The sequence below is a fragment of the Anas platyrhynchos genome, chromosome Z (genome assembly GCF_047663525.1).
Source record: "Anas platyrhynchos isolate ZD024472 breed Pekin duck chromosome Z, IASCAAS_PekinDuck_T2T, whole genome shotgun sequence".
In the NCBI taxonomy this organism is placed as follows: domain Eukaryota; kingdom Metazoa; phylum Chordata; class Aves; order Anseriformes; family Anatidae; genus Anas; species Anas platyrhynchos.
The window spans coordinates 14,032,111-14,059,899 of NC_092621.1; the positions used below are offsets into that span (position 1 = coordinate 14,032,111).

General features: G+C 37.5%; 1 protein-coding gene across 3 annotated transcripts in view; it reads right to left on the reverse strand.

Moving 5' to 3' along the window:
- FYB1 (FYN binding protein 1) overlaps window positions 1-27,789 on the reverse strand; it is a 67,392-nt gene that overhangs the window by 14,724 nt on the left and 24,879 nt on the right. For all 3 annotated transcript variants that reach the window (XM_072030682.1, XM_072030680.1, XM_072030681.1), the window contains exons 2-7: window positions 26,375-27,524; window positions 7,273-7,453; window positions 5,211-5,269; window positions 3,978-3,997; window positions 3,166-3,212; window positions 1,602-1,719 (exon numbers count right to left, since the gene is read on the reverse strand). In XM_072030682.1, the coding sequence (XP_071886783.1) occupies window positions 1,602-1,719; window positions 3,166-3,212; window positions 3,978-3,997; window positions 5,211-5,269; window positions 7,273-7,453; window positions 26,375-27,524 (1,575 nt within the window). The remainder of the gene's footprint in view (window positions 1-1,601; window positions 1,720-3,165; window positions 3,213-3,977; window positions 3,998-5,210; window positions 5,270-7,272; window positions 7,454-26,374; window positions 27,525-27,789) is intronic.

Sequence of the window (27,789 nt, forward strand, 5' to 3'; positions counted from 1 at the left end):
CTCGAGAAAAAGAGACATTACTCCTATTCCCAACTTCCCAACTATTAATTTAAACTGGCTTTGAAAAGAAAAGGTAACAGCATAGCAATAAAGTAGCTGAAGGAGTGACAGAAACACAGAAATATGAAGACTAAAACCAACAGGCTCATTTCTTCACAGAACAGATTTGTGTTTGATTCCAGTGGGCAGCCCCACATAGTTCCAGTAGAACTACTCATATGAATAAATGTTTATTAAGATAAACAAGTCTTTCACATAAAGTTCTGTGCTTACAATTATGCTCTATAAATGATCCTAAAAGTACCCCCAAAGAGATGATGGCCCTGTTAGAATTCAGGATTATCCTTGAGATCTTTAGTACATGTTAAGAAGAAAGTTCTATGGATTTTAACTTCTGTGGCTTTAATGTATATGCAGTCTTGCAGAGTATCCACCCCTACATAGGTGTCAACTAGAAAGAAAATATGGTTTAAACACATTTGTTTGCATTTAAGAATAACTACACTTTAACATCCACAAGAGAGCAGTCTGCAGTCTAAAAGCTTCCAGTGTGCTAGTGCGTACACTTAGGGGAGTGGCCTGAAAAGTCGACATGGGGACAACCTCCTGACGAGCACCAGCTAAACCACTATTAACTATTAGTATTTTCCTTTAATATTTGCTCTTCATCTCAGCATCCTAAGGCCACGATATGGGAGAATCACAATGGCTTTATTGTGTATGGGGCAAAATAGACGGGGTTAAAAACAAAGCCACCAGCTACATACAATGAAACTGAAAGGAGAACAGCAAGAACATCAAGAACAGGCAGCAGTTAGCAGAAAATGACCGACTCGCAGTTTTGTAAACTGCAGGAGCATGTTGACCACCAGTTACATAAAAATGATATAAAGGAGAAACAACTGGCACATTATTAAGCACCTAGGCTTTTTCAGTGACTATAGCTCCCCTATAAAAGTATCCTATTCCATTCCTCCCTATTTAGTCTGGAAGTCCCCTTGGGCTGGAGACCAAGGCAAGGGCAATGAGTTGCAATTTAATGGTGAAATCTCTTAAGGGCTAGATATGTTTGTATATAACATGAAGTATATTTTTCCCAGTTCACAGTTTTATAAAGGGCTTTTAAGAGTATTATAGTGAAGGAAATGTGTTTTAAACAGTAAAGTAAAATGTTTTATTTTATTTTATTTTATTTTATTTTGTTTTATTTTATTTTATTTTATTTTATTTTATTTTATTTTATTTTATTTTATTTTATTTTATTATTTTATTTTATTTTATTTTATTTTATTTTATTTTATTTTATTTTATTTTATTTTATTTTATTTTATTTTATTTTTAATCAAAAGAAAATGGGAAGGCATTTTAGCAAAAATTATATAAACATTGAAAAAATTTCCTTATTCCCAGTACTGACTTCAGTCTTTGTACTGCCAAACATAACAGGGTAGATTTATGTTTCCTCAGGATTTATCCAGGTACTTGACCTACTAAGCATAATAAATAGTTCTGCAGACAGCTGAAAAGTGTATTTTGAGCTAAACAATGCTAAATAATACTTCTTACACATCTTTGCCCAGATTACAAAACAAAAATCTTACTTTGAACTTCTTCCTTATTTCCTGCTCTTTCTTTTCTTTTTCCTTTTGTTCTTTCTTCTCTTGGTCCATTCTCTTCTTTTCTTCCTTGTCCCACTTCTTCTCTTTTTCTCTTGATGGTCTAGAAGAGCATTGCCAAGACTCATTATAGCAGTGAAGCAAATCTCACTAGATCTTTCTTATTGAAGCTCAATAAAAAACTACACATGATAGAAAATGGCTTCTCCCAGTGAAACCTAAGATACATGTTTAAACCCAAATGTGGCTACAACAGACAGAGGAAGGAGCCCTTTCTCCAATATTACATACATAATTTAAAGCAACTGTTTTCAAGAGGACAGTATGCCAGAAAGGGAGACTGGCTCTGCATGTGCATGTCCAAACACATCCGAGCTAATTTTGGTAAGCAAGCTGGCAAACTGGTAGCAATCTAGGTGTTGTGGCACTATCTGCAGCTGCTTAATACTTACCCATACTATCAGTGGTTGATGAAGCCTGACCCAAAACCCGAGTTATCACTGGACTGCTTTTTTAAACCTAACTGACTTTCCAGTGGTCTACACAAAATGGCGATCAGTCTTCTACACTGCTCTGTAAGTCTGCTAGGGTACATCACCTGTCATGACTTGCATCGTGGATGGTACTGAGATGTGGGCCATGGGAAGTAATTAGGACTATAGCTACAGCTTTGTAAGTTGCTGCCAGCAGTTTTACTGGGAGAGCTATTCTTTACAGACCCTATGGAACTGATTGAGTGAGGCTCTCTTTTCCTTTTTTGGTATTATTGCTAAAGAGATATGCTCAAATTAAAAAAATAAAAAAATCTATAAATAAGAATATAGACTGAATGAGGAACACTTGTTCTGATTATATAGTTTTAAAATTATCTATGACCAGGAATTCCAAATTAAATTACTGCTAAAAGTCATTCTACTTGTGAAACAAGGTATTCTGGTGTAGGAACTTTAGACTATTTATTCCAGTTTAGAGGATTTATTGGGATCATGTCACACAATGAATCCCATAACTCCAGACATTAGTGGGGGGAGTGACTCCATTAAGTGAGGGGCTAACGTTAAGTTAGAGACAGCGGAACTCTTATTTTGGCTCTGCAGATATGCCAGGGTACGTGAGCCATGAGACCTGTACATCTGGTCGCTTATAGGAGTTGTAGGTACATTTATGTAGAAAGCAAGAAAAGCAACCACAACAAAATAATCTGTCTGTGACTGTAGTATCTAGGGGCCAAACTTACTTTTGCTCCTAGGCTGTAATTCCAAACAGTGATTCACACATGTACCTTAGATCAGAAATCAGACTCTTCTGTTACCTAGATCACACTAATCACATGATTTTATTACATGAGTTTTTCCACCCCAGGGCATATCAGATCTAAGTGGGAAATAACCGGTGAACAACCTGATTTTCTCTAGGTGAAATGAATGAACACAATAATGCTTGGCAGGGGCTGCAGTGGAATCACACTTTTGTGCCAGGTGAGGTACTTTTGCTAGCAGTCTTTTGTGGTAATAAGGATACAATAGGCTACAGGATTTAAAATTTCTACCTGATTTCATTTATGTCTTCATACATCTCTCCATCACTTCCTTGGCCCTGCAAGAAAATTTCAGTTTTCAATGGCCTATATACATTTGGAAAGGCATGAAGAAAATGAACTATGTACATTTCATACAAATTATATAATAACATTTACAGCAAGATATAAGTACAAATTCATTTAATCTTCCAAAATCAAATTACTACATTATTCAAACCCATTATTTTTCTCCTTCCCTGCCCCATCCTTGCTTTTATAATACCACAGCTTTAAAGTCCCGCCACACTAACGTGTTGCTTAATCCATAAGGGGGATGTTTTAATTGCAGTGTTAGTCCTGGAAAGTCTTTATCTGCACTGATGATTGCACTGCCATGATGAAGGCGCCAGGGTTAGCAGTAGTTAAACTGGAATGCTAGAGATCTAAATGGGATTCAGATTAAGGTCTCAGAGACTGTTTTAGTCTTAGTACAGCCAGGTGCTTAAAGACACCAACACAAATGTGTGCTTAATTGAAACAAGTGTTTTATTACTAGAATAGAACAGAGCCCTTGTTTCTGGAAAATCTCAGTGAAATGAAATGAAATGTCAGAAGAAATAGTTTTGTTTTGTGTTTGAAACCCAGTTTTGGTGCCTAGCCAGCTTTCATAATTAGTTCCAGTTTGCTCAGCTTACCCGGTTTTATTTCTGTCCTTCACAATAAGTGTTTCTACAATTTATTGTTAACATGCTGGATTCATTCTGCAATTAATTTTCTAACGCATTAAAGTGATTTTACTAAATTTGTCAGTTTGTACTGGAAAGGATAAGTTTATCACTTACTGCCTCTGTATTTCCAGGACCTATATGAAAAAAAAAAAAAAAAAAAAAGGATATTAAATTTTTATTGTACAAAACCTGGTTCATTATAGCGCTAACTATGTACAAACTGCTAACAACACTATTAGTATTAACAAGAAATACATGTAGGTTCTAGCATTCAATGAGGATATGAAAGAGAAAAATCAGAGCTTTTCCAGGTTGCTTTTACAGTATGCTGTAAACTAGAAATACCTGGTACAAACACTTCACTTCACATGCTTCCTGTAACATAGCACATTTCACCATGTACTTTTGAAAGGGAAAATTTGTTTTAATGATTCATCAGGGTCATTGATAAACCCACCTATGCTATTTGTTAAACAACAAAAACAAAAACAAAAACTACTTATACAAGAAAATCATTGTTAAAAATAAACAAATAAACAAACAAAAGAAACACAAAACAAATCAATCTGGGCAGACCACAAAGAACTTGCTTGCACCAGCTCCACAGCTGAATAAGGTGGCCAAAGGCTTTTCTTTAAGGGAGCCTCTGCCCTGGTTTGCAGGAAAAAACAAACAAACAAACAAACAAAAAAAAAAACACCTCTAAATCTGCTACTTCCTCTGCTGGTAAATTAGGTAAGCAAGAGCTCAGGAACAGTTTCAGCTCCATGGCCCACATTGTTGTACAGCAGGATGGTCAGCACGCTAAGCGATGCATACTGTGCCTGGCACAGACCAGTGCCTCCCAAGGAGAGATCAGAAGGCAGACTGAAATCCTTTGTGTCACAATCTGCTTCTCTGGCAGCTCCTGGTACAACATAGCAACTCTCTGACTCCTATTGAAGGCAGATCACAAAGCCAACTAAAAGCACAATCAGGAAATTATTATTAGTTTTTTAATCACGTATAAAACAGTGCCTGTTTCGCCAGAGCACACAACTTCAGCTCCGAAAGAACAGCATTCATTTGGTTCAGATTCTAAAATCTGGTAATTTACAATCCCACTATATTTACAGCAAGAAAAAGAAAGGGGGGGGGGGGGGGGGGGTGCAGGAGAAGGGAAGGGAGATATTTAAAGCAGTTCCTGAGAGTCTGTCATATTAATTATAAAGCAATTAGTGTTATGAGACAACCTTCTTAACCCATAAAACTGCAGTACCAGCATAATTAGTTGCACAACACACTCACGAACACAATATGCTTTTGCTTATCTTATAAATACAATATGCTTACAGCTTCAGAACGTACCCATCTTACTCTGTGAAACAAATTCCACATCATCATAATTTTCTTCGTTGTCTGGACTTCTGCAAGTATGAAAAAAGGAACATGTGAAACCTCTAGACGGCTTTATGACTGCATTTTCATTTACCATTTTTCTGGTGTCTTTTCTTTCTTTCTTTCTTTCTTTCTTTCTTTCTTTCTTTCTTTCTTTCTTTCTTTCTTTCTTTCTTTCTTTCTTTCTTTCTTTCTTTCTTTCTTTCTTTCTTTCTTTCTTTCTTTCTTTCTTTCTTTCTTTCTTTCTTTCTTTCTTTCTTTCTTTCTTTCTTTCTTTCTTTCTTTCTTTCTTTCTTTCTTTCTTTCTTTCTTTCTTTCTTTCTTTCTTTCTTTCTTTCTTTCTTTCTTTCTTTCTTTCTTTCTTTCTTTCTTTCTTTCTTTCTTTCTTTCTTTCTTTCTTTCTTTCTTTCTTTCTTTCTTTCTTTCTTTCTTTCTTTCTTTCTTTCTTTCTTTCTTTCTTTCTTTCTTTCTTTCTTTCTTTCTTTCTTTCTTTCTTTCTTTCTTTCTTTCTTTCTTTCTTTCTTTCTTTCTTTCTTTCTTTCTTTCTTTCTTTCTTTCTTTCTTTCTTTCTTTCTTTCTTTCTTTCTTTCTTTCTTTCTTTCTTTCTTTCTTTCTTTCTTTCTGTTATTTCATAGAATGATTGGGTGCTCTGTCAAGCCCTATATGCTCCTTAAGTACCCATGAATATTTCTTCCTGACTGTGAGTAGGTTTTTCACATGGAGGCACCTTGATCATGAGTGTAAAGGGAGAAATGGAGCCAAAGGCACTCAGACACCACGGTGATGTGTGGAGTATGAAATATATATTGGCCAGGTGGGCCTACCGACTGGCAGGAGTTGGGTTTTATAACCATCTTTGCAGGTGCAGGCAGGCTTCTCACACAGTGCACGAGAGGAAAGTCAGGCTTTTGTACAATGCTAAATGTAGCTCTAAGATGTGCTCCTTGACTTGTACAGCTTGAAATCTATACAAGGGGCAAGAGAAATGGCAGCATAAGGTTAGGCCGGGTGAAATGGCTCTGGTGCTGGATGGAAAAACCCAGATAAGGAAGAAGTCGAAGCAAGGGATGGCAGTTTAGGGACCTGTGACTGCACACGGCAATTTCCAGCGACCTCTCACTTCCAAAGCCTTTGTAGCGGTTAAAGGAACCCCCAGGCCGCCTGCCCTCGCCGGAGGGGTGCTGTGAGGTGGGATGGGGGCACGGACAGCACAGGGCGACCATCGGGCCGGGGGCTGCCGCCGGGGAGCCGCGGCCGCTAGAGGGGGCGGCGAGCGCGGCTGGGACGCGCGGGTGTCGCCTGTCGCATGTCGGCTATCCGGCGGCACCTCGCCCCTGCCCGCTGCGGTATATTCTCCTTGTCCTTCTGTTGCTGGCTGGAGGGAGGCTCGGTGTTTATCTTTTTATTTATGTAGCTTGTTTCCGGCCAGTTTTCACGCTAGACCGAAGCGCTTGCAGCCCTCCGCCGCTGGAGGGTTCCCGATGTGCACGAGGTTTTTCGGAGAAGGGCAGAGAAAGGAGCCCGGTGTGTGACAGCGGCTTCTAATATTGTCACAGCAGGCCACGCCGCATCCCGTGGTGCGGTTTCGCAACCAGCGCTGAGCTCAGTTCCTCAGGCTTGCAAGGCTGCAAAGCGGGGTATCGGCTGGAAGGCCTGACCCTCCTGACCCCTTCTCCGCACGAAAAATGCAGGGAAAAGGTTCAGCTATTGATACAAATGGGTTTCTGCAAAAGTAAGAAATCTTTGTACTCCTTTGGAGTATAAAACCCAGACGGGTATCTGTCTACTCCATCCTTTATCCCCTCACCAACAAGGCAGAAAAAGTGTACCTACAGATAAGACTATTTAGAGAAATGACTAAATAATCCAGGCTAATAAAACAGGCCAGGGAAAGAGCAGGACAAGCACAGCAGCATGGGAGCTCACTGCGCCCAGAAATCTGCTGGATGGTCTTCACAGGTTACAGCATGAGCACAGTAACAGGTGGAAAAATGAGAGAAAATGAAAGATCTCATGTTTTATGCTCACTTACATCATTTCAGAGCTGGGCTTGATGTTCCTGGGAGGCAGGCTGGGAGCTGCTGGGGCCTGCAAGGAAGGGTGAAGGGCTGGTGGAGGAGGTGGCAACTGCATAGCAGAGTATGGTGGAGGTGCAGGTGGTGAGACGGCTGCTGAGGAGTGTGCTGGCTGCTTAAAACCTTCATTTTTAGAGCCTGAAAAAATAACAACAAAAGCAGGACAGAATAATTAATCAAGCAAATAGCTCAAGACAGATAGAAAATAAAAACCTCACTGATTACATGAAGTATTAGGATAAAATATCACTATTGCACACTGTCTAAAGCAAATATATTTTGTGAATCTGTTTCTTAGGTATACTTGGTGCTTTATTGTACCATAGGAGTGAGGATCTGCCTAGAAGAATTTACTGCCTATAGCAGGCCTTGAAAATGTCTTAGAGAAGAGAAGAGAAGAGAAGAGAAGAGAAGAGAAGAGAAGAGAAGAGAAGAGAAGAGAAGAGAAGAAAAGAAAAGAAAAGAAAAGAAAAGAAAAGAAAAGAAAAGAAAAGAAAAGAAAAGAAAAGAAAAGAAAAGAAAAGAAAAGAAAAGAAAGAAAAGAAAAGAAAAGAAAAGAAAAGAAAAGAAAAGAAAAGAAAAGAAAAGAAAAGAAAAGAAAAGAAAAGAAAAGAAAAGAAAAGAAAAAAAGAAAAGAAAAGAAAATGGGCAAAAAAAACCACCAAAAACAAACAAAAAACCCCAACCACAGTTCATCCAGTGTATAAGTTCTTGTGCTTTCACATTATCATTCAGTTCTACAGTTTTCTTGCAGAGATCAGCTGCAAAGTGTCACATGAGCAGTGCAGTCTTGCTGGAGTTCTCCTTGCACAGATACAAAGTTTAAAGGGAGGAGATGAGAAAGCAACAGGCATTTTGGCATTTATTAAAAGCTGTAAAGCTATCACTACAACTTCAAATAGATTTGTAATGTAAGTTGTAAAAGGCTGGACTTAATATTCTACACTAGCAAGCCCATACTAGAAAAGTGGCAATTTGAGAAGCTACACCCTCAACAAACAGGTGCAGTCTTAAAAACAAGATGATGCACTGCACCAGAAACACAGAAGCCATAATTACTTGAGTAGGCTGGCGTGCATGTGTGCTGCACTGAATTCATGCCCCGTGTAGAAGCCACAACCAAAACCATGTTAACTATTGCTTTGAAAGTTCACATTCAGAGAAGTTATTCACACACAATCAAATGAAATCACTGTCTGGATGCCATGTTGTCAAGTCCACAATTGTATTTAAATTATTGTTAAGCTACCCAAAAGAGATCATCCCCATTTGTATGCAGCAAAGTACAACAAAGTCTAAGGAAGAGGAGAGCACAAGAAAAAAGCAAATTCACAGTTCAGTTAAACCAATAAGAATGAAAAAGAACCCCATTGTCTTCTGGAGTTTTTTTCAAGTTCACACCTGTGTACTGAAGATCAAAATCTTGTCAAGAAAAAAATCTTCAAAGCATTGGAAAAAAAAGTGTCTCAAACACTGAACTAAAAATATTTAGTAATGCTTAATACCCAGCCTGAAAGTTAGTAAGACTATTAAAAGATCTTTCTTTAGCTGATTGGTTGTCTGATTTTCAATGCTACAACTTCTTGTGCAGATTCTCCTTTCATAACCTTTATAAACAGAATCTTTAATTTATCCATGATGCAAGCAAGTGCAAAAAAATAAAATAAAATAATAAGAATCCAATTACCTGCCCCTTTCAGGATGGTGTTGTTGTTGCTATTTTAACAATATAATGAGACACAACGAGGAGCATGAAGCCTATTCTGCTAAACAATAAAACACAGGACAAATAAATAGTTTGTGCCCCATTTCTCCACTTCAGATCACTGTTGGAGGCAGAATACAGGAACAAGAGTTATTCTTATGTCCTTAAATTACTTAGGAGACATGAATGTGGTAGGGAAGTTGCTATGCTAGGTTGGTTTTCTTTGTTTTTAAGCACAGAATACCAGAACAAACTGAACTGGTCTTGTACCCTGTTTCCAATGGCAGCAGACATTGCTGCTTGGAGCTGGGAAAGCCTTTATGAATAGTACTTCCTGATAACCTCCCAGACTCTAGCTACTCTGATTTTTAGAAGCCTCCTAATATGAATGTGGTTTCTTTATGTTAAAAAATTTCAAAGAATTTATATTCTGTTGATTTCTCCTCTCCTTGTCCCCATGTAACTACACTGTAGTCAGAATACACTGGCAAAAATCACAGAATCCTTGAACAACCTAGGCAGGGAGGGACCATTAGAGGCCACTTAGCCTAAGTTCATGTTCTAAGCAGGGTCACTAGCTTAAGGATCTCAAAGCCTTGGCCACCTGACTTTTCTGTTTCCAAGGCTGGAGATACCATAGCCTCTTTGGGCAACCAGCTCCAGACTACTAGTTCTCCCTACTACAGGAAGGTACTTGGTCAACATGTCAGCCCTGCAAGACCTAAGAATGCAGATAGCCTCCAGTTATTGAAAGTTCCTGACATTCAACTTTATGTGTTTGCTGTGCTCCTTAGGCCAGTATCCAGACTGCATAAAAGAGAGCAAGAAAGCAGTCTGAACCCTGTGGATAAATATAAGAAAGATAGATAAATGTAACATGCACTGAGTGGGTTAACCTGGATATGAAGAAACTAAAGAAGGGATCCTTGGGGTCCAGAGAATAAGGGGAATCGATAGCTTAGAATGTCTTCTTGCATGTCACATTTTTCTGCTTACTAACAAGGAATGCAAAAGTTCATGGATAAATGGGCTTCATGCCTTCCTGGAGCAACTCATCAATGTACAGGCCAATGACGGTAATTTTGAAATGAGTTAAGTTCCACCATTATTTAAACAGCAACATACTAAAAGTCCCAATACTGCTGATTACACAGGTGAATCCTTTGGTATTTTTAAAAAATGTTCGTAGCCCAGAATCAGTCCATTAATATTTAAGAGATGATGAGATTAAATATGTGGGATCATAAAACCTTAATGACAAAAGTATAATTTTATTAAAAAAGCTAGCCCCAAAATAATGTGAAATAATCCTTTCACTTAGTACTGAGGAGGCTTATAGCAGCGATAATGTGTACTAGCCAGAGAGAACCCAAAGAACAGAAAGAATGGTTAGAGGTACAGAGAACAGTTAGAGGTTCAGAAAACACAAATTCCAGGAGACATTGAACAAATTGAGGTTGTTTTATCAAAGATAAGACTGAGGGAAATCAAAACAACAATAGCAACAAAACCTGAGTCTTAGGCAAAGATGAAAGTTTTTTTTTTTTTTCCCCTCTCCCCATTATTTCCATGGTGCAGAAGGCAAGAAGAAATGTGCTTAAAAGCTGGCAACTTTAAGAAAGCACTTTCTAGTGTTCCTGTTTTGGAAGTGCAAACAGATGAATATCAAACTAAGGACCATTAGCAAAAACTATATAACTGTATGAAGGCTTCTTAAAGGTAAAATTCCAAAAAATTAGGGTTACAGTCTCAAAATCATTGTGCATTAGATCTTTCTGCCACAACATTTTCCTTATTTAACTGTAAAGATGTTTATCCTCTCTAATGTTTTATTTTTTTTTTTTTATTATTATTTTTTCCAAGGCATTACACTACCACATTTTGTGGGTATGATTTCCATTTCTTTTTTCTACATGAATATTTGCATTTGCATAAAGTCAAACACTGTTTAATTGTTTAATTGGGCCAAGATTACAAATGATCATGTTCTCCTTGTATCTGATCTCTGAGGAGTGCATGTTCTTATTTAACTCTTCAGAGTCTTTATTCATCCAGACTTTATCAGCTATAATCTCTTAGTGCTTCAAACTCCCTGATAAAGATGAATAGCACTGACAATCTTAGCATTTATTTGCAGCAGAATTATTTCAAGCAGATTCTAACCAAGGATGTGATTATGTTATAGGACTAAACCAAAAATTCTGCTCAAGTCCCTGTGCATAATACTTCTCTCATCTATTGTCTCTTAAAAGTCAAATCCAAATGATAGGAAACAGAACCAGGAAAGAACAACAGACGCATTTTAGATTAAGTCCTTATTTTTAAGTATAAAGGCTGAACAACCTGTCCCTTTATATCTATGTACATTGCTGGAATCTAGCAATAACTGAATGATCATCATGATAATGGAAACATTTTTTTCTGTCCCTTTTTTTTTTTTCTCTCTCTTTTTTTTTTTTTTTTTTTTTTCCCAACTATAGAACTGATTCTTGCCTGCCTTTAGAGGTGTAATTACCTTCACTTACACTAACTGAGACTTCTGTGGGTGTAAAATGTTTTAATTCTAATACTGAAAATAATGGGCTGAGTTAGATAGGAAGGCAACATTCAGTATGAAAAGGCTGTTATAATCAGGCTCACAGAGACACAGCTATCATGATGTTTCAGTAGTGTTTTGTTTCTTGTTTTAATTGAGCATTTCATTTTGATCCCAGTTCCCGCTTCTTGTGTCTTGTAGGCTTGCTGCTCTGAGTGCTTGGGAAGGCTGGTAGTGGAACTGAAGTCAGCTCTGGACACTCAGAATGAGAAAATAAATCGAAACTACATTTTGGCTTCACATGTACCCAAAGGACTCTCACCACCAGAAACAGTGTGACAGACCGTCACTGCAAGGTAGCTTTCGCCACTACCGGTTCAGTTTCCAAATAGCCTCTTCTCTTTTCTTGGGTCTCATTATTTTCACATGCTATTTGGCACTGAAGAAACAGGTGGAGAAACTGAACTTTTTAACAAAGAACTGAAAGAATTGGTGAAAAGAAAAGAGTTCCTCAAAATCTGTGCAGCTGTAAAGTAGCTAAGAGAAACCTGCCATACAAACTGTTCATAGAGTAACAGATATTTCTGCTAATTGTGACACTAACTTTCTTTAATCATCCTTAGAGCTTTAGCACTCACACAAGAACTGTGCACAAAACATTGTAAGCAGTTCTCCTGTGTGCCTGAGGAGCCTTCACAAACAACTTCCATACATGTAGTCCCCAGATGTCACCTGCGTTCCTGCAGACTGTTTGTTCATTGGGAAGTTTAGGACACTGAATTTGTTTTGATGTAAAATTTGCAACGTTGACTCTTGCTATTCCCGGCTTGTGAGAAATACTGATACACTTTCAGTAGCTAACACCACATCTAGAGAAAGAACCCACAGTCCCTTCATGTCCAGATAATCTATATTCAAGAAACTCAGAAAAAAGCAACCCGAATATAACGGTTCTCAGTAACTTCCACACTTTTCCTGTGTGAACTCAAAGAGAAACTAGGCAAACAAACGGGCAAACAAAAAAAAAACAGGGCAAACAAAGAAACAAACAAACCCAGCCACTTGGAACAGATAAACTCTATGTAGACATATATAAGTTTCAAGGCAGAATTAAAAACAAACAAACAAACAAAACACATCCATTCTCACCTTGTTAAAAACATTCTGTGACTGTTCTGAAATACTGCCTTACTCAGTTTTGAGGTACCAATACCAGAAATGAGTAGCAGACCCTGGAGGGAAATTCTAGCAGTGCCTGGAGTCCCTACCATGCATGCAACATGCAGCACAGAGGTGGGACAGAAATCTAATGGGAATCTGTACTTCAGCAAGGACCAGTATTTCCCAGTCCTTTTCAGATTCATAAGATAAATGGTACTCATGTACAATGATGATATAGGCTCCAGTGCTGACAAAGCTGAACAGACATGTCTTTATTTATTGTCTCCCTATATACCAGGATGTCACATTTCTTGGATGAGAGATTGGCACACAGATGAAGAACAGTATCTAATTATCAAACTGACCAGAACAGAAGCAGTCAAGCAACAACAAAACACATGTTTAATCACTCACATCTGCAGTTCAACACCTATTGGTTGAAGGCATAAATTTCTGATAAAGTCTGTATTACAATAGTATGTGATTCTTTGGCACTAAGCTATTAATTGGCAACAATGAAAAATAATAGTTCTGATCATCACCCATGCAGTAGGAAGTTATCCCAATTTGGCAGGTGATGACCTGGCTTCAGCTGTTCATATTTTTTTCACACCTTGGCTAGAGTGTAACAGTAATGCATACCTGTTCCCAAAGTCATTAATGCTTAAGAAATTCCAGTTAGCTGAGAACAGTTGAAGTGCATTTCCCCAGCAATGCAATCTCTTTCAAATGCATTAGCCCGGCCTCCATTTTCTTCACAGAATCACAGACTGGCTGAGGTTGGAAGGGACTCAGCAGGGAAACCTAAGGCAGGTTGCCTAGGATAATGTCCAGGTAGCTTTTGTAACCTTAACTGCAAGGACTTAACTCTGAATTATACTGAAGGAATCAGGCTGTAGTATCAAGCCCAACTATTGCCTCAATCCAGAGATTTCTAGTTGAAACAAAACTGAAACTACATGTACACTACAATAACTTCAAGTTCACTCTCATCGCACCTACTTCACCATAAATGTAGTCATATATATACTAAAGAAAATGCCTTTCCTAGCAAGGCATTCTCTTTTTCCTCAACAGGGGAAAAAAATGAGTATTTTTTTCCACTTCATATCCTAACAAACAGACCATCTTTCTCTTTCTCTAGTCTAGAATACATCCTTTATAAAGATTTTGTTCCCTTTGATGCCTGATGCAGTGAGCTGCTGACGAGGTGTCACCCTCCTCTGGCTTTATTAATGTAAAGAAAACATGACAATACCAGCTACTGCAAGAAGACTCCATGCATTCTGCAAGAAAAATGCCTGGAATTTTACACCACTCAAATTAATGATATATATATTTTTTTTTTCTTAAATGAAAAAGGACTTGGATTTTTCAAGCAGTTATACTGCTGGTCAAAAGTTTTGCATTTTGAACGAAACATTTATTTTAAAAAACAAAATACTTTTAATCTATTGTTCAAGTGCAATATTGTTTTTCAATTTTACTGCAAAACACGTCACCATTTCTACATGCAAGATCTGGGAAGCTTTCTGGGTCTTACAGAGAATTTACTAAGAACCTGCAACAACATTTGCAGCAGCTGATCACCCACTTCCTACTTTATTCATAACCTGCAGAGAGCTGTTCTTTGCTCTGCTTCCCTAACTTGCATATTCATTTAGATACAAGCCATTGTTTCAGGTTTCAAAATTATGCTGCTTTGGAGCTGCTAAGAGTAAACAGGTACACTTGCAACATTACTGAACTCAGTGTTTTTGATGTGCTGTTGTCAGATACGCTCTAACAGTGGAGACACTAAGATTACTGGAGACACTGCTCATGCCCTGAAAATGAGGACCACAGAACAGTTTTGGTTATTGTCCTCCCTGAGTCCAGGTCCATCTTAAATGAATGCCTGGGTACAATTGTTTCTTCCTTTTTTTTTTTTTTTTTTTTTTTTTTTTCTCCTCAACTCCCCTGACTTTCTTCCCACCAGATGGTAAGGGTGCTTTTTCAGCTTTATACAATGGAAATCACCTCCACAAAAGGGGAATTCTGGAGGAAGGGAAAAGGGAAAAATGGATACCTAGCACTGATCTTCATCTAGTTTAAGATAACTTTGCTGATACTTGCTCATATATCACGAACAACATGATCAGAACAGAATTTGTCCATTTTTTTCAAGGAGAATATCTCATTGATCTCAACTGGTAAATTGTGTTTCCAGAGCAGATGCACAGACTACTTCAAGTTTTTTTTTATTTTTCTGTTTTTTTTTTTTTTTTCTTTTTTTCTTCCAGATAATACGATACCTATTCTAATATTCTCATAATGACAGAGACTTACTAAATCTCAGACCACATACCTGGTAGATGATATATCCCATTCTATGTGAGCATGTAGAGACAAACAGGTGAAATATAAACAACACCAGAAAAATCTACATTTAAAGTTGATATTTGAACAGGTGTTAAACAATAATGCTGTCTTACTCACAAAAGAAAACCTTCAGGCTTCACTTGAAGCACTATGCTACATAAAAACTTGGAGGACTGAGCCTTCTGGAGACTAAATATGAGGTTAGATATTCAGAATGCTTTTTCTGGGCAGAGCTGACTGGCATAAGGAAAGTGATTTCAAACAACCAATGTGTAACCTTATGCAGAAGCATATCCTTATCTAAAGGGGAACCAAAATTGATTCTCCTTTGAACTGTAGGTTAACCTTTTTGCTGCTTGATGAAAAACCTTTCATGGTTACTTTTAAACTCTTTATATGATTTTAATGAGAAATATTTACAAACCTGAGCCAGTTATTTTTATATCATATAGATGGCATTTCTTATGCAGGAAAAAAAAAAAAATCAAAAACAATGAGAAGTATTCAGAGATGAAGGACATAAAATAGCAATAGTATAAAATAAATCTTCAGTAAGCCACTCGTATTTGAAATACTTGGATGCAAAGACAAGTAAAAGAAAATGTGCTAAAAAAAAAACAACTTAAAATATAACTACTTATTTTCCAAATAAGCAACTGATGAAGGGGTTAACAATTTCATCAACCCATTGTTCAATGTGAAAATGATTACATCATATATAGTATTCAGTTCTATCTAAAAATTAGTCACAGGAATATAAACACCGATTGTCTATATAATGAATCAGTTGCATAAAAAATTCCCGTGCTACAAACCCTCACATTCAAAGACAGGGATTTTTGCACATTTTCCCTTCAAGATCTGCAAACAAGGAATATTATTGTTTCAAATGCATACATTTCAGGAAGGTTGAGTTTTGGGTGGAAATTAATGACATCAAAAATGTTCTTTAATAAAATGAATCCTTTAGGATACAAATTGTTGGAATATCACTTACAAAGCTTCCTAACATCTTTACTATGAAATGTTTCTATTTTTCTTTATCTTTATCAGTACTAAATTATTACTTTAGAATTCAATAATTATTATCAAAGTATTTGAGAATGACTAGCTGATTCCTACAATTAAATATTTGCATGACTACATAAATTTTAAATTAATATGATTTTCAGAATCCAGATATAAAAAACTTGATGAAAATTATCTTTCAAAAATGTAAGATACTGGAGATATCTTAAATTGGAGATGGAAGATTTGAAGCATGAGAAGTAACCATCTTTCAAAATATGAGCTATGTATGTTTGTAAGCCTGTATCACTCAAGAAAAATCTCATGCCAATTTTAATGAAAGGCTGTATATAATTCTGCATTTAATGTAGACAGTCACATTCTTCATCTGATTAAATGCTAAAGGATCTTTTTCTGAAAATTTGAGAAGAAAAATAGTTCATGTTGGTTTTTAAAGTCAAAGTAGATTTGCAAAAGTATATCATAAAAATGTAAAATCTGAGTCTTCAGTTTGACTTGTTTTTAATACAAAATTATTAAATTTCTTTTTCCTTTCTTGTCTCTTTTCTCTGTGATCTTGAGAGAATATTTAATAAAAAGAAAATGCTTGGCAGTAAAAATTGATAGTCTTAGTAAAAAATTTTCTGTGTGCCTTTAGAAGGACAAGTATGAAACAATAAAAAGAAAGCTTTGTATTTTGTTTACATAACAACATTTTGGTGGGGGCTACATTGTGTGGGGGCTACAGGTATAGCCTCTCTGAGAAGAGTCTAGGAGCTATCCTGTGTCAAAGACAACCTATTCCAGCCAACTCAAAAAGGAATCCACCAGTGGCCAAAGTTGAGTCCATAAGCAATACTTGTGTAACCTCTGTGATTGATAACATATTTAGGAAAGGGTAAAAAATATTGTGCATCAGCAGTGAGAGAGAGGATGAAGAAAAATGTGAGAGAAACAACTCATCTGACACCAATGTCTATGAAAAAAGAGGGGAGAAGGTCCTCTTGCAGCCCATATGGAGAAGACCATGGTGGAGCAGTCTTTTCTCCTACAGCCCATGGAACACTACGTTGGAACAAATATCTATGCTGTGGCCCGTAGAGAACCCCTGAAGGAGCCGGAGCTGCAGCCGGAGCTGCAGCCTGTGGAGAGGAGCCCACGCAGGAGCTGCCACCCACCCATGGGGGAACTGTGCTGGAGCAGTTTGCTCCTGGGGCATGGACCCCATGGTATGGTGCTGCGTGGGAACAGGTCTTGAAGAGCTGCTGCCTGTGGGCAGCCCCCACAGTCTCAGTTTGGGAAGGGCGGCATCCCATGGGAGGGACCCCACAGGGAGCAGGGGCAGAGAGGGACCGTGAGGGAGGGGTGGAAACGAAGCATCAGGGATTGACTGCAGTTTTGATTCCCTGTTTCCCATTCCCAATCCCCCTGCACTGCCCAGGGTGGGGAGGAGGTAGGAGAGTCAGGAATGAAGTTGAGCCTGGAAAGAAAGTTGGTTGGAAAAGATTTTTAGCTTTTTTTTTCTTTCTTTCTTTCTTTTTTTTTTTTTTTTTTTTTCCTTACTATCCTACACTATTTTTAATTGGCAGTAAATTTAATTAATCTTCCTCATGCTGAATCTGTTTTGCTTGTGACAGTAACTGGTGAGCAATCTCACTGCTATTATCTTAGTCCATAAACTCTTCCATCTCATTTTCTCCGCTTGTTCTGCTGAGGTTGAGAGAGCATCTGGGTGGGCACCTGGCAGCTAGCTGAGGTTAATCCATTGCTGGATTAATATATAATGATGGACATTTTCAAATGAAGCTATAGAATCACTGTTAGTCAGATACAGTCCCCTATGCCAGACATCAGTTTGTGAAACCTCCATCCTGGCAATATCTGAGAGAAAGTAGGAGATCTATGTGCTTTTCTTCAACACTGATATTCTGGAGTATACCATTTGGCAGAACTGGACTGCAGAATCTATCACTCACCTTAAACATTAACAGCTGCTTTCAGCTTAAGCAGCTGCTTGAAATAACAGGTGCTTCTTGTCTGCATGGCCTTACATTGGGCTTGGACTAAGATTCAGTTCTTCACATCATCCTATCAGTGACTTCACCAGTGGGGGAATTTAGAAGTGTGGTAGACAGGCAAGATGGAACAAATTATTGCTCAGAAGAATAACTGTAGACATTACCAAAAACTTTTTCACATGTACACAAAAAAACTACTCAATCCCTGTTCCTTACAGAGACCAAATTTTAGCCAAAGTTAAACGCTATTTCCAAATTAAGCTATTTCTCATGCAAGGGGAAAAAAAAAAGACACACACGACACTTTTTTTTTTTCTTTTTTTTTTTTTTTTCATATATATAAGGATACTTAAATAATCCAAAACACTTTTAAAAACCGGGTATTTAATAAAATCCATATCAACCGCTGTTAAGTACTCTCACAAAAGCATATAGCTTGCTAACTGCTTTATAACTGATATATATATATATATATATTTATAATAAAGGCTTGTAGAAAAGCATATTTGACCCCAATTCTCCCTCTGAGTGCTACAACCAATGTTCAAAAAAAAAAAAAAAAAAAAGAAAAAAGAAAAGAAAAGAAAAGAAAAGAAAAGAAAAGAAAAGAAAAGAAAAGAAAAGAAAAGAAAAGAAAAGAAAAGAAAAGAAAAGAAAAGAAAAGAAAAGAAAAGAAAAGAAAAGAAAAGAGAAATAATACTAATCAGCCCTATGCCACGTACTGGAAACCAAATATTTCTCTACGATGGAACTAGGAAACGTATTCTGTGCTTTTGAGAAAGTTGTTCTGAAAAACTTAATTCAAAGCTCAGAAGTGGTCAGTGGTGCAGTAAATCAAACTTTTATGATAAATTTAAATTATGATTAAGTTGTGCACTGTGACTTAAATAATATGATAAAATGATGAAGGTTCATAGAAAATATTTCTTCATGTCAACAAAAACAGGTCTAGAATGGATACAGGATAGAATGGAACGTACTACATATGCTTACCTCTGCAAATGTCCAGGGAAATAATAAAACAATACAATGAAATTAAGACTTTCCAGCCCAAAGACAAACTTCAGAACATGTCAGAGTTCAAAGATATGAGAAGTATATGCCAAATGTTCTTGTAAATGGAATACAAAACAGTTGTTTAGGTCTAGCTAGATGTGAGAACTTTACGCTTCAAAACACATTTTCCAATAGTTGTTTCAGAGACATGTCCAAAGCTTCATGATCACGTGCATATTTTTGTATATCTGGGAAAAAAAAAGTCTCTATTTCTGGTTTTACCATAAAGCTGCATATGAATTAATGTGATATTTTAGATATCTGTCTGAATTTAAGAAGAGCCTGTCTGAATTTAAGAAGAGATTGGAATGTGCGCTTAGTCACATGGTCTGAACTTTTGGGTAGACCTGTGCGGTGTCAAGAGTTGGACTTGATGATCCTTAAGGGTCCCTTCCAACTCAGGATATTCTATGATTCTATGATTCTATATATTTAATTGTTACAATTAGTTATAAAGTAGATTTTGAGCAAAATACATACCAACTTAATAAGTGTGGGAACTTCCAGCCAGTTCATATCATTCTATCACTTAAAATTGTTAACATATTTTATATTCTCATGCTTTTCTGGGATACAGCCATGTTTCAGAATACTCCTGACTTTGTTACAGCATAACAACTTGTCTACCATTACCCACGTAATGCAACCAAATGATGAAGGTTCATCAAAAGTGTTTCCTCATGTGAACCAAATAGGTCTAGGAAACAAAAAGATTTCAAAAACTGAAAAAAAAAAATAAAACATAACTTAAAGAGAATTGCTTGGTTCCATTGGTTTTACTGTTTTTCTGCCTATCAGTTTCCATTTTCTTTGACACTTTCTATGATAAAAGGCATTCTAGCTGTCTTTTTCTTGTTTCCTTAGAGTTGTCCTTTATAAGTGGTATTCTCTTTCATAAAGACTCTTTTTTTGTATGTGGTATAATCCTAAAGGCATTGTGTTGAGCTCACCCAGCACTGGCCCTGTTTGAGGGTGGACACTGGATTCTAATACATCACAATGCATCATTTAGTTTCATTGAGTCCTTAGCAATTTCCACACCAATTCAGACTATATATTAGGTATATACTTTGATTCAAAACAGAAATGACTTAAAACAAATTTGAATCATACTGTTAACGTGTATTTGGAATTGTTATTAAGTGATCATTACGTTTCCTCAACAGAATCAATAGCTGCATTGGTTTATCCTCAGAATCTTAAATTATGCATCTTAGATACTGAAGTCTCAGCTCAGGAATAATTATAGCTGATTCTATAAGATTTAGCACAGTCAACTGCAGAAATGACTCCAGAATGCATACATAAACTTTAAGTGCATACATGAGAAAAATATAATTATATGCTTGTCATTCATACTATGATATATACTGTCTATATCTTACTGTTAATTTTACCACAGTCTAATCATATGAAAGGTAATGAGTATACCACATAAAGTGTCACAAACAAAAAGTGAGACATTTAGGTGAAGATCCATGATCTATGAGCTTCAAAAATTGATTCTTCTGTTTCTTGGCCATTTAATATATTTCAGTTAAATGCTGCTGAAAGAATCCTTTGCATTCTCCCATTTACAGAGACAGCAAGAGAAAATGTCCTTAGAGGAATGCTGGAGTGTTTTTAACTTAGTTTCCACTATAAACTACATGTAACTACTAGTCCAAATTTTGTAGTTTATTTATTTATTTATTTATTATTTTTTATTCCAAGCAGATCTAGCAAAGTTACATTCATGGCAGACCTGTATGATCATAATTTCAAGTTCACTTCCATAGTTTTCAGGTAAATCTATGATGGATCAATGACAGTAGACGTTAACAATATGAAATCTAAGAAAAGACTAGGGAAAAGGTCTTGAAGGTCTTAACGTCCCATGCATATTCTTACTTTAGTAAATATTTTTGGTATAGTGCAGAATTCAACATTTTAACTATGTATATCAAAATCCAGACATTAACTTGCACATAATTATCATGCGATTCTGATCTTTTGACACTTCCCTGAGTTGGACAAGGTTTTATGACATGCTATAGTTCCCATGTGCAAACAGAGGCATCACATCATTACACATCACTACTACTACTCCATCCTAAGCTGCATTGTTTGATATCACCTAGTTTTAGTACCATCTGAACAGATAATTTATCTCAAATTACAATTCATTTTGTCCCCATACACCTTATGACTGAGCTGTTGTGTAACTTTATCCAATCTAGCACTGAAGTAAAGGAAGAAAAACCTCTATTGACCTTTTAAGTACTGATTCTACTGTAAACAGCAGTGACATCCTGTGATAAAAAAATCCCCTATTCTTTATAACATTGGATTTTTTTTTTTTTCATCTTGCCATAAAATAAGGGCAACAATTGGTTGGTTATAAGGGGCTTTGCAAAAACAGTTAAACGCTAACTGTCTGCGGAAGCAGTGCTTGTTCGTTAATTACTTTGCCAACACTGCTGTGCTATTTTTGTTGTACTTCACACTTCCAATTTTAATTCCTCTATTCTCTTTTGATGTCTTATCCAACTCAAATAGCCATGTCACCATCAGGGTACACAACATATATTGGGACAGAACCTCAAAAGGGATTGCAGCCACTACTAAAACCTAAACCATAAACGGTGAGAATAGTTTTGCATGTATTCTTTCCTCCTTGATTCAGTACACTTTCCTTTCCTTTCTCCCACCATGGCTTGAAATCTCCTTAGAAGAATTCAGAGCACTGGGGACACTGAGCCTTCAACGGACTTTGTGTGGCTGGCCATCTGTACCCACACAAGTACACTGAAGTCAGCCCAGGTGCAGTTCTGTGAAAGCAATTGTGTGGTTGTGGCCTCACATGGAAAGGTGTCAGCAAAATGACTTTCTCTCTTTTTTCTTTCTTTTTTTTTTTTTTTTTAATTATTATTATTATTATTTTTTTTTTCCCCTAACAAAGCCCTGTTTGAACTTTGGGTATTGGTTATTAATGTTATCATTAGTATTATCTTCTGAATCTAGAAAGCACATTCAGCCCACTGATTTCAAGTTGATGTAAGTATTATCTACTCTCAGGAGAATAGCTTTAGAGGGACATTACATAGGAATTCAGAATCATAGAACCACAGAATATTCCAAGTTAGAAGGGACCCACAGGGTCATTGAATCCAACTCCTGGCTCCACACAGGACCACCCAAAACCCAAACCATATGTCTGAGAGCATTGTCCAAACACTTCTTGAACTTCAGCAGCTCGGTGCTGTGCCCACTGCCCTGGGGAGCCTGTCCCAGTGCCCAACCACCCTCTGGGTGCAGAACCTGTCCCTAACACGAAACCTGACCCTTCCCTGTCCCAGCTCCATGCTGTTCCCTCAGGTCCTGTTGCTGTTCTCAGAGGAAAGGTAACATTTAACATGGTGCCATGTATTCACAGGCTGAGACAGGAATTCATTAACGCCTGTCTTCACTAGAATACAGCAACAAACTGATAGTCAACATTTCCTCAGCAACACACTTGTATCTTCAGGGGTGTTATCAGGAAAAGTTTTCCAGGAGGAGATGAACATTTCTAATCAAAAACAAAGCAAACCTTAATATTTACACAGGACAGTTTAAATCTTCCCTTACACAAGAATAAGGCTGCTGCATTAGTGAGCACTTCAGCCTGTAGCACCTAAGGTTTTTCCAGCATCAAACTCTGTGTTCCAATCAGGCAATGCAAGGTTTCCTGCACCCAAGGCACATGTCCCTAACATATCAACTGCCATGTGTGAAGATCTTCTCTTCACAAAGGACACCACAAAGCTTAACTTTGACCCTAGTACAGAACAAACAAAACAAAACAAAACCACCACCACAACAACCAAAAGACCCATCATCCCATGTTGTTGGTTGGATGGGAAAACCTTCTCCATTTTCTTGTTCTTTGTACTCAGGCCCTGAATCACAGCAGAAAATAAAGCAACTACAGCAAGCTGCTGTTTATCAGGACAAAGTAATGAGCAGGAAGAATTTGTGCTGTGGGGGTGTCATCTCCCTGGCATGACTTTCACTCTTGAAATGACAGTTAAAGAAAAAAAACAAAAAAGAAAAGAGAAGATAGAAAGCCATTCAGTTTAACTGCCTTTCCAAAGCAGGTATGTGTTGTCATTCGAGTTTAATGTTCCAAGAAACCCAGCAGCGTTGAATAACGTTGTCGAGTTGAAAACAAGGGTGTTCAGATTTAGGCTAGAACACCAAAACTGTTCTACATAAAGTTCTGGCCACAAAGAAACGAGCTTCATTACTTAAAGCCAAGCATAACATCCAGGTCTATATACCATATCTTCAGGGAAAGGCAAAAGCTCAACTCCAGTATGAACAGCTTCATATTGAAGTGGTTTCGAAATCTTTCATTCTTGCCCTGACTCAAAGTGTGAAGTAGAGAAGACCATTGCTGACCACTCAGTTCTGTTTAGTTGCATGTGTATTAAGTTGGGTATGTATCTTTTAACATATTTGGAGAACAAGCTGTGCCACCATGTTGGGTAGCTCCATGTTTTGTCCCTCTCCCCATTGCAACTCACCCAGGCTGGTGGCTGTCCTGGTACTGGTAAGTGGTAACTGGAGATTCTCCTTTCAACAGAAATGCTGATGTTAACCTTACAGCCCTGTTCACACAGCAAGTTAATTTGGAATGTGTGGAATAAATATTTCTAACCTTCAATGTTAAAAAGACAGTGAAAAATGTATTGTGACTACACCTGCATGGGCAGCAGAAAATTTTTATTATTATTATTAATATTATTAATAATAATAATAATAGTTGAATAATAAGATAAAAAGATAATTCCTCCATTAATTACTTAAAATAAAATTAACAAATATCTTTTAAAATAATTGCACTTCTGAGCGATTCAGCCTTGGACAGTTTCTCAATGTTCTAATTAGCAAAGCTCATATTGCTTTTGTTTAATCAAAACATTTGCTGTTGTACTTTGCTGAAAACGTTGTCTTTCCATTTTGAACCTTTTCTGGGCACTACAGTAAGGACAGTCATGGACAGTGCTTTGTGAAGAAGGGATGACTACTCAAATTGTTATAAATTGGCATGCCTCTTTTAAAAGAGAGAAACAAATTTATGCCATTCAAGGATCTGGCCCTGTTGATACATTTGTGAGAACAATTCCTTATATGTAGAGAGAGAGAGGAAAAATGGAATATAAACCTGACAAGTCAGTACATTTTATGTTATTGATATGCTCCTCATTTCTGAGTAGGAGAAAATAGTAATAGAGTATATAGTTCCACTCACACTCTGCTTTTGGCGTGACATTTTGTCTTCACAGAAACTCAGCTCTGAGCCTTTTCATCTGGTCATAACACCTTGTAACGTCTTTTGTCTCAGGAAGCCTACTCTTATGTGCATTACAAAGCTGCTGAAACACAAGCAGTGCTGAATTCTAAGTACAGAAGACACAAGGACAAATTTTGTATCAAGTAAACTACATAACTGTACCTGATGCACTGCACATGCACAGGGTGGAGTATTGTAGAACATCTATTCTCAGCTCTATCAGGCATCTAACTTAAATGCCTTGAAACACATCATTGGGCTTCTCCCTTTCCCACTCACTATATTGGAAATTTGAGTTTGATCTGTTTAATTAATCTAAGAGAGATGCTTAAGGCAGATGCTTAATGTAGGTACTGTGAAATGCTATCAGAAACTTATCACTATCAGAAACTACTTAGCCGTGTGTAGTACATGACACAAATTGTTTCAGGACCTAACTAGTTATCTTGAGCTAAAAAAAATATATATGTGAGGACTGGATATATACTTTGCTTCCTAATCTCTGTGCAGGTAACAGTGTACTAAGAAAAACCCAGAAATAAATGAATAATAATAAAAATGTAACAGAAAAATACATTTTTTTTGTTTCTGTCATTGCTTCTCCCAAAACCACTGCATTCACCTGGACCCATACACCTTAAAGCTTTGATTGTAAAATACGATCAGTTTCCTATGCAATCATAGTTCCCAGTGCCTGGCGTTATAAGAAAAAACAGAAAGCTTCCTTCATGTACCCTAAAAATTGTAGTAGAAACATGACAATTGGCATTGCCCTACTCCAGCTGGAGGTAACAGTAGCTGATTTTAGCTTTTTAAAATTATCAAACAGTGCCTAAAATGTGCTGGGGGAAAATCTTGACCCAAATGTTTTAACAGGTAATATAAGGGAAAATTAAGGACACACAGAACATCTGAAAAACTCATCTCTCCTTTAAGGAGGGATTTCTGGGTCTAACTTTAGGAAACTATATTTTTATCTAATAACCTCAGATTTTCAAGGACATATTTTGAATTCCTCAGAAACAGCTTATATTTGTGGCAACTTTCCTATGGGGTGAAAGGAACCTGCTGAAGTAGAACTTTTTGTGTGAGTAGAGTCACAGAAATTCTATTTTTTTTTTTTTTTTTTTTTTATTTGTTCCCATCACATGCAAAACCACTTCAGGTTTTACTGAAAACCTTAATATACATGCCTGAACTACAACCAGCAGAAAGTTGAGTGGCTTACTTCTTCATAAGGACAGTGAGGCAGAGCCTCAGGTGCTACAAACTTCCATGCAAGTGAAATCACACAAATGTAACAGAAAACATGAAGTGCAGAAGACGCTTATAGAGTCTGGTTTCAGATCTGAGTATGAAATCCATGCAGCTCTACCTGGGAACCCTTCATTCTCTAACAGCATAGTGTTCTAACTTTCTGAACATACTATAAAATACAACAGCTTATAAGGACGTGTGGTTAGTCATTGTGAAAGGCAAAAAAAAAAAAAAAAAAAAAAAAGGTGTGGTTACTACAGGTTTACTATCATTTTGATAGCCATCAGACTGTGCCCAGGAAGTTCATAAGACAACAGGACATTGAACATCAACACCTCATTTATAGGAAGTCAGGACTGAAATGTCTGTTGAGAAAAATACTTAAACTCCCTGCTGCAAGTAATAAATACTTAACAGTTTCAAAAAACAAATGAACCCAACACAGAAAACATCCCTCTTACACTCTCTGCTGCTGAGGGAGAGGAAATATAATTTTAATTTCTGCCCTGTATAGAAGAGATGTCCGATGCACAGGTCTTGTGTTATTTCTGAACAGAATGGAGGATTCCACCTGAAATAAATCCAGTGCTAAATAGGTTAAAAAGAAATACTCATGAAAGCAAGAACAGAGAGGACTCACTGTCTTTTGGGATGCTCTTCTGGAACTTTTCCAGGTCCACGCTGGGTGGTCGGCAGGGTTTCTGCGGGGGCTGGCCCAACTTGAACAGTGGGGGCAAGGCTTTCCTTTTTGGGGCTCCTGAGCTCTTGTCCCCATCCTCCTTTTCTTCTGACCCACCCAGTGACTTTCCTGCAGCAAACGCTGTGCTCATCTTACGGAACTTGGGAGGCGATGAACCAGATTCTTCCTGGCTGACTTTGTTGAGAAAGATATTCCTGGCAGCACTCACCCCCTTTTCTTCAGTCTTTTCATCCATGTTTTTGGCGGTGCCTTGCGATGAGCTGGACCAGTGGCCAGTAGGTTTCAGAGCCATGTTAGCAAAATGACTGCTTGCAGTTTCTGCAGCACAGTTACTATTTTCATCTGTTTCCTTTGCAGCTTTGAAAGAATGTATTTTTGGTCTAGGGCCTGCTACTCCTTTATGCAGAAGTGCATTTTTACTTGAAGTGTCTTCGCTGTGGGAGACCTCATGGTTTAGAGAAGGCTTCTGTGCAAGAGCTGGTTTAGAGGAAGGAGGCCTGGGCTCATTTTCTTGTGATGCGGACATGAACTTTTCCTTAACTCCAGCTACTTTTGAAAATACTGGTTTTGCCTCACTCTCCTGTGGTGCAAAATTTGAATTTGGTTTTGTTCCCAGAGGTCTTTTTTCTTTCTCATGAGGAGCAGTGCTAAGAGGCTTGTTGCCTGCAGGTTTTGGATACAGAGGCTTTGGCTCTTCTTTTGCCAAGTCACTGGTTTTGGTAGTGGGTTTAGTGCATCCAGTTTTTCCATCATTGTCCCTATTAGTTGTCTGAAGCTGAACCCCAAACCTTTGTGCCACTGGTTTCAAATATGGGGGCTTTGGATCCTTTTCTGTCTTATCATCAGCTGAAGGCTTGACCCCCAGAGCAGTCTTAGGATGAACAGGTTTGTGAAAGGTACTGGGTCCTGAAGGAGTAGTTGCATTTCCTTGACTTGCAAATTTCTCAAGTGCTGCTTTCCTTGTCTGTAATCCTGAATGGAGAGGTTGTCCTGCAATTTTGAAGGGTCGACTGTTACCAGAAACGTCCTCTGAGGGGTTGTTACCCGCGTTAAATTTCGCCATGAGTGACTTCACATCTGTTTTGCTGTCCTATGAGCACAGAGAAATAAAAAAGAAACAGCAGCAATGAGAAAGTCTCAGTTGCAATGTTCACACATACTGTACTTTAAAGAGTTTCCTGGTCTGAGGCTTGTAGTACTGCTGATTGGCTGTGCAGATATTGTAGCACATCTTCCTGTAGTGTTAGAGAAGCTGAATATTTTGTTAGATCATTGTTATGGTTATATAATCTAAAATTTTCACTCTAGGTAAATTTTCACTCTAAAATGCCTTTAAAGAGTGGTCATTCAGCTCC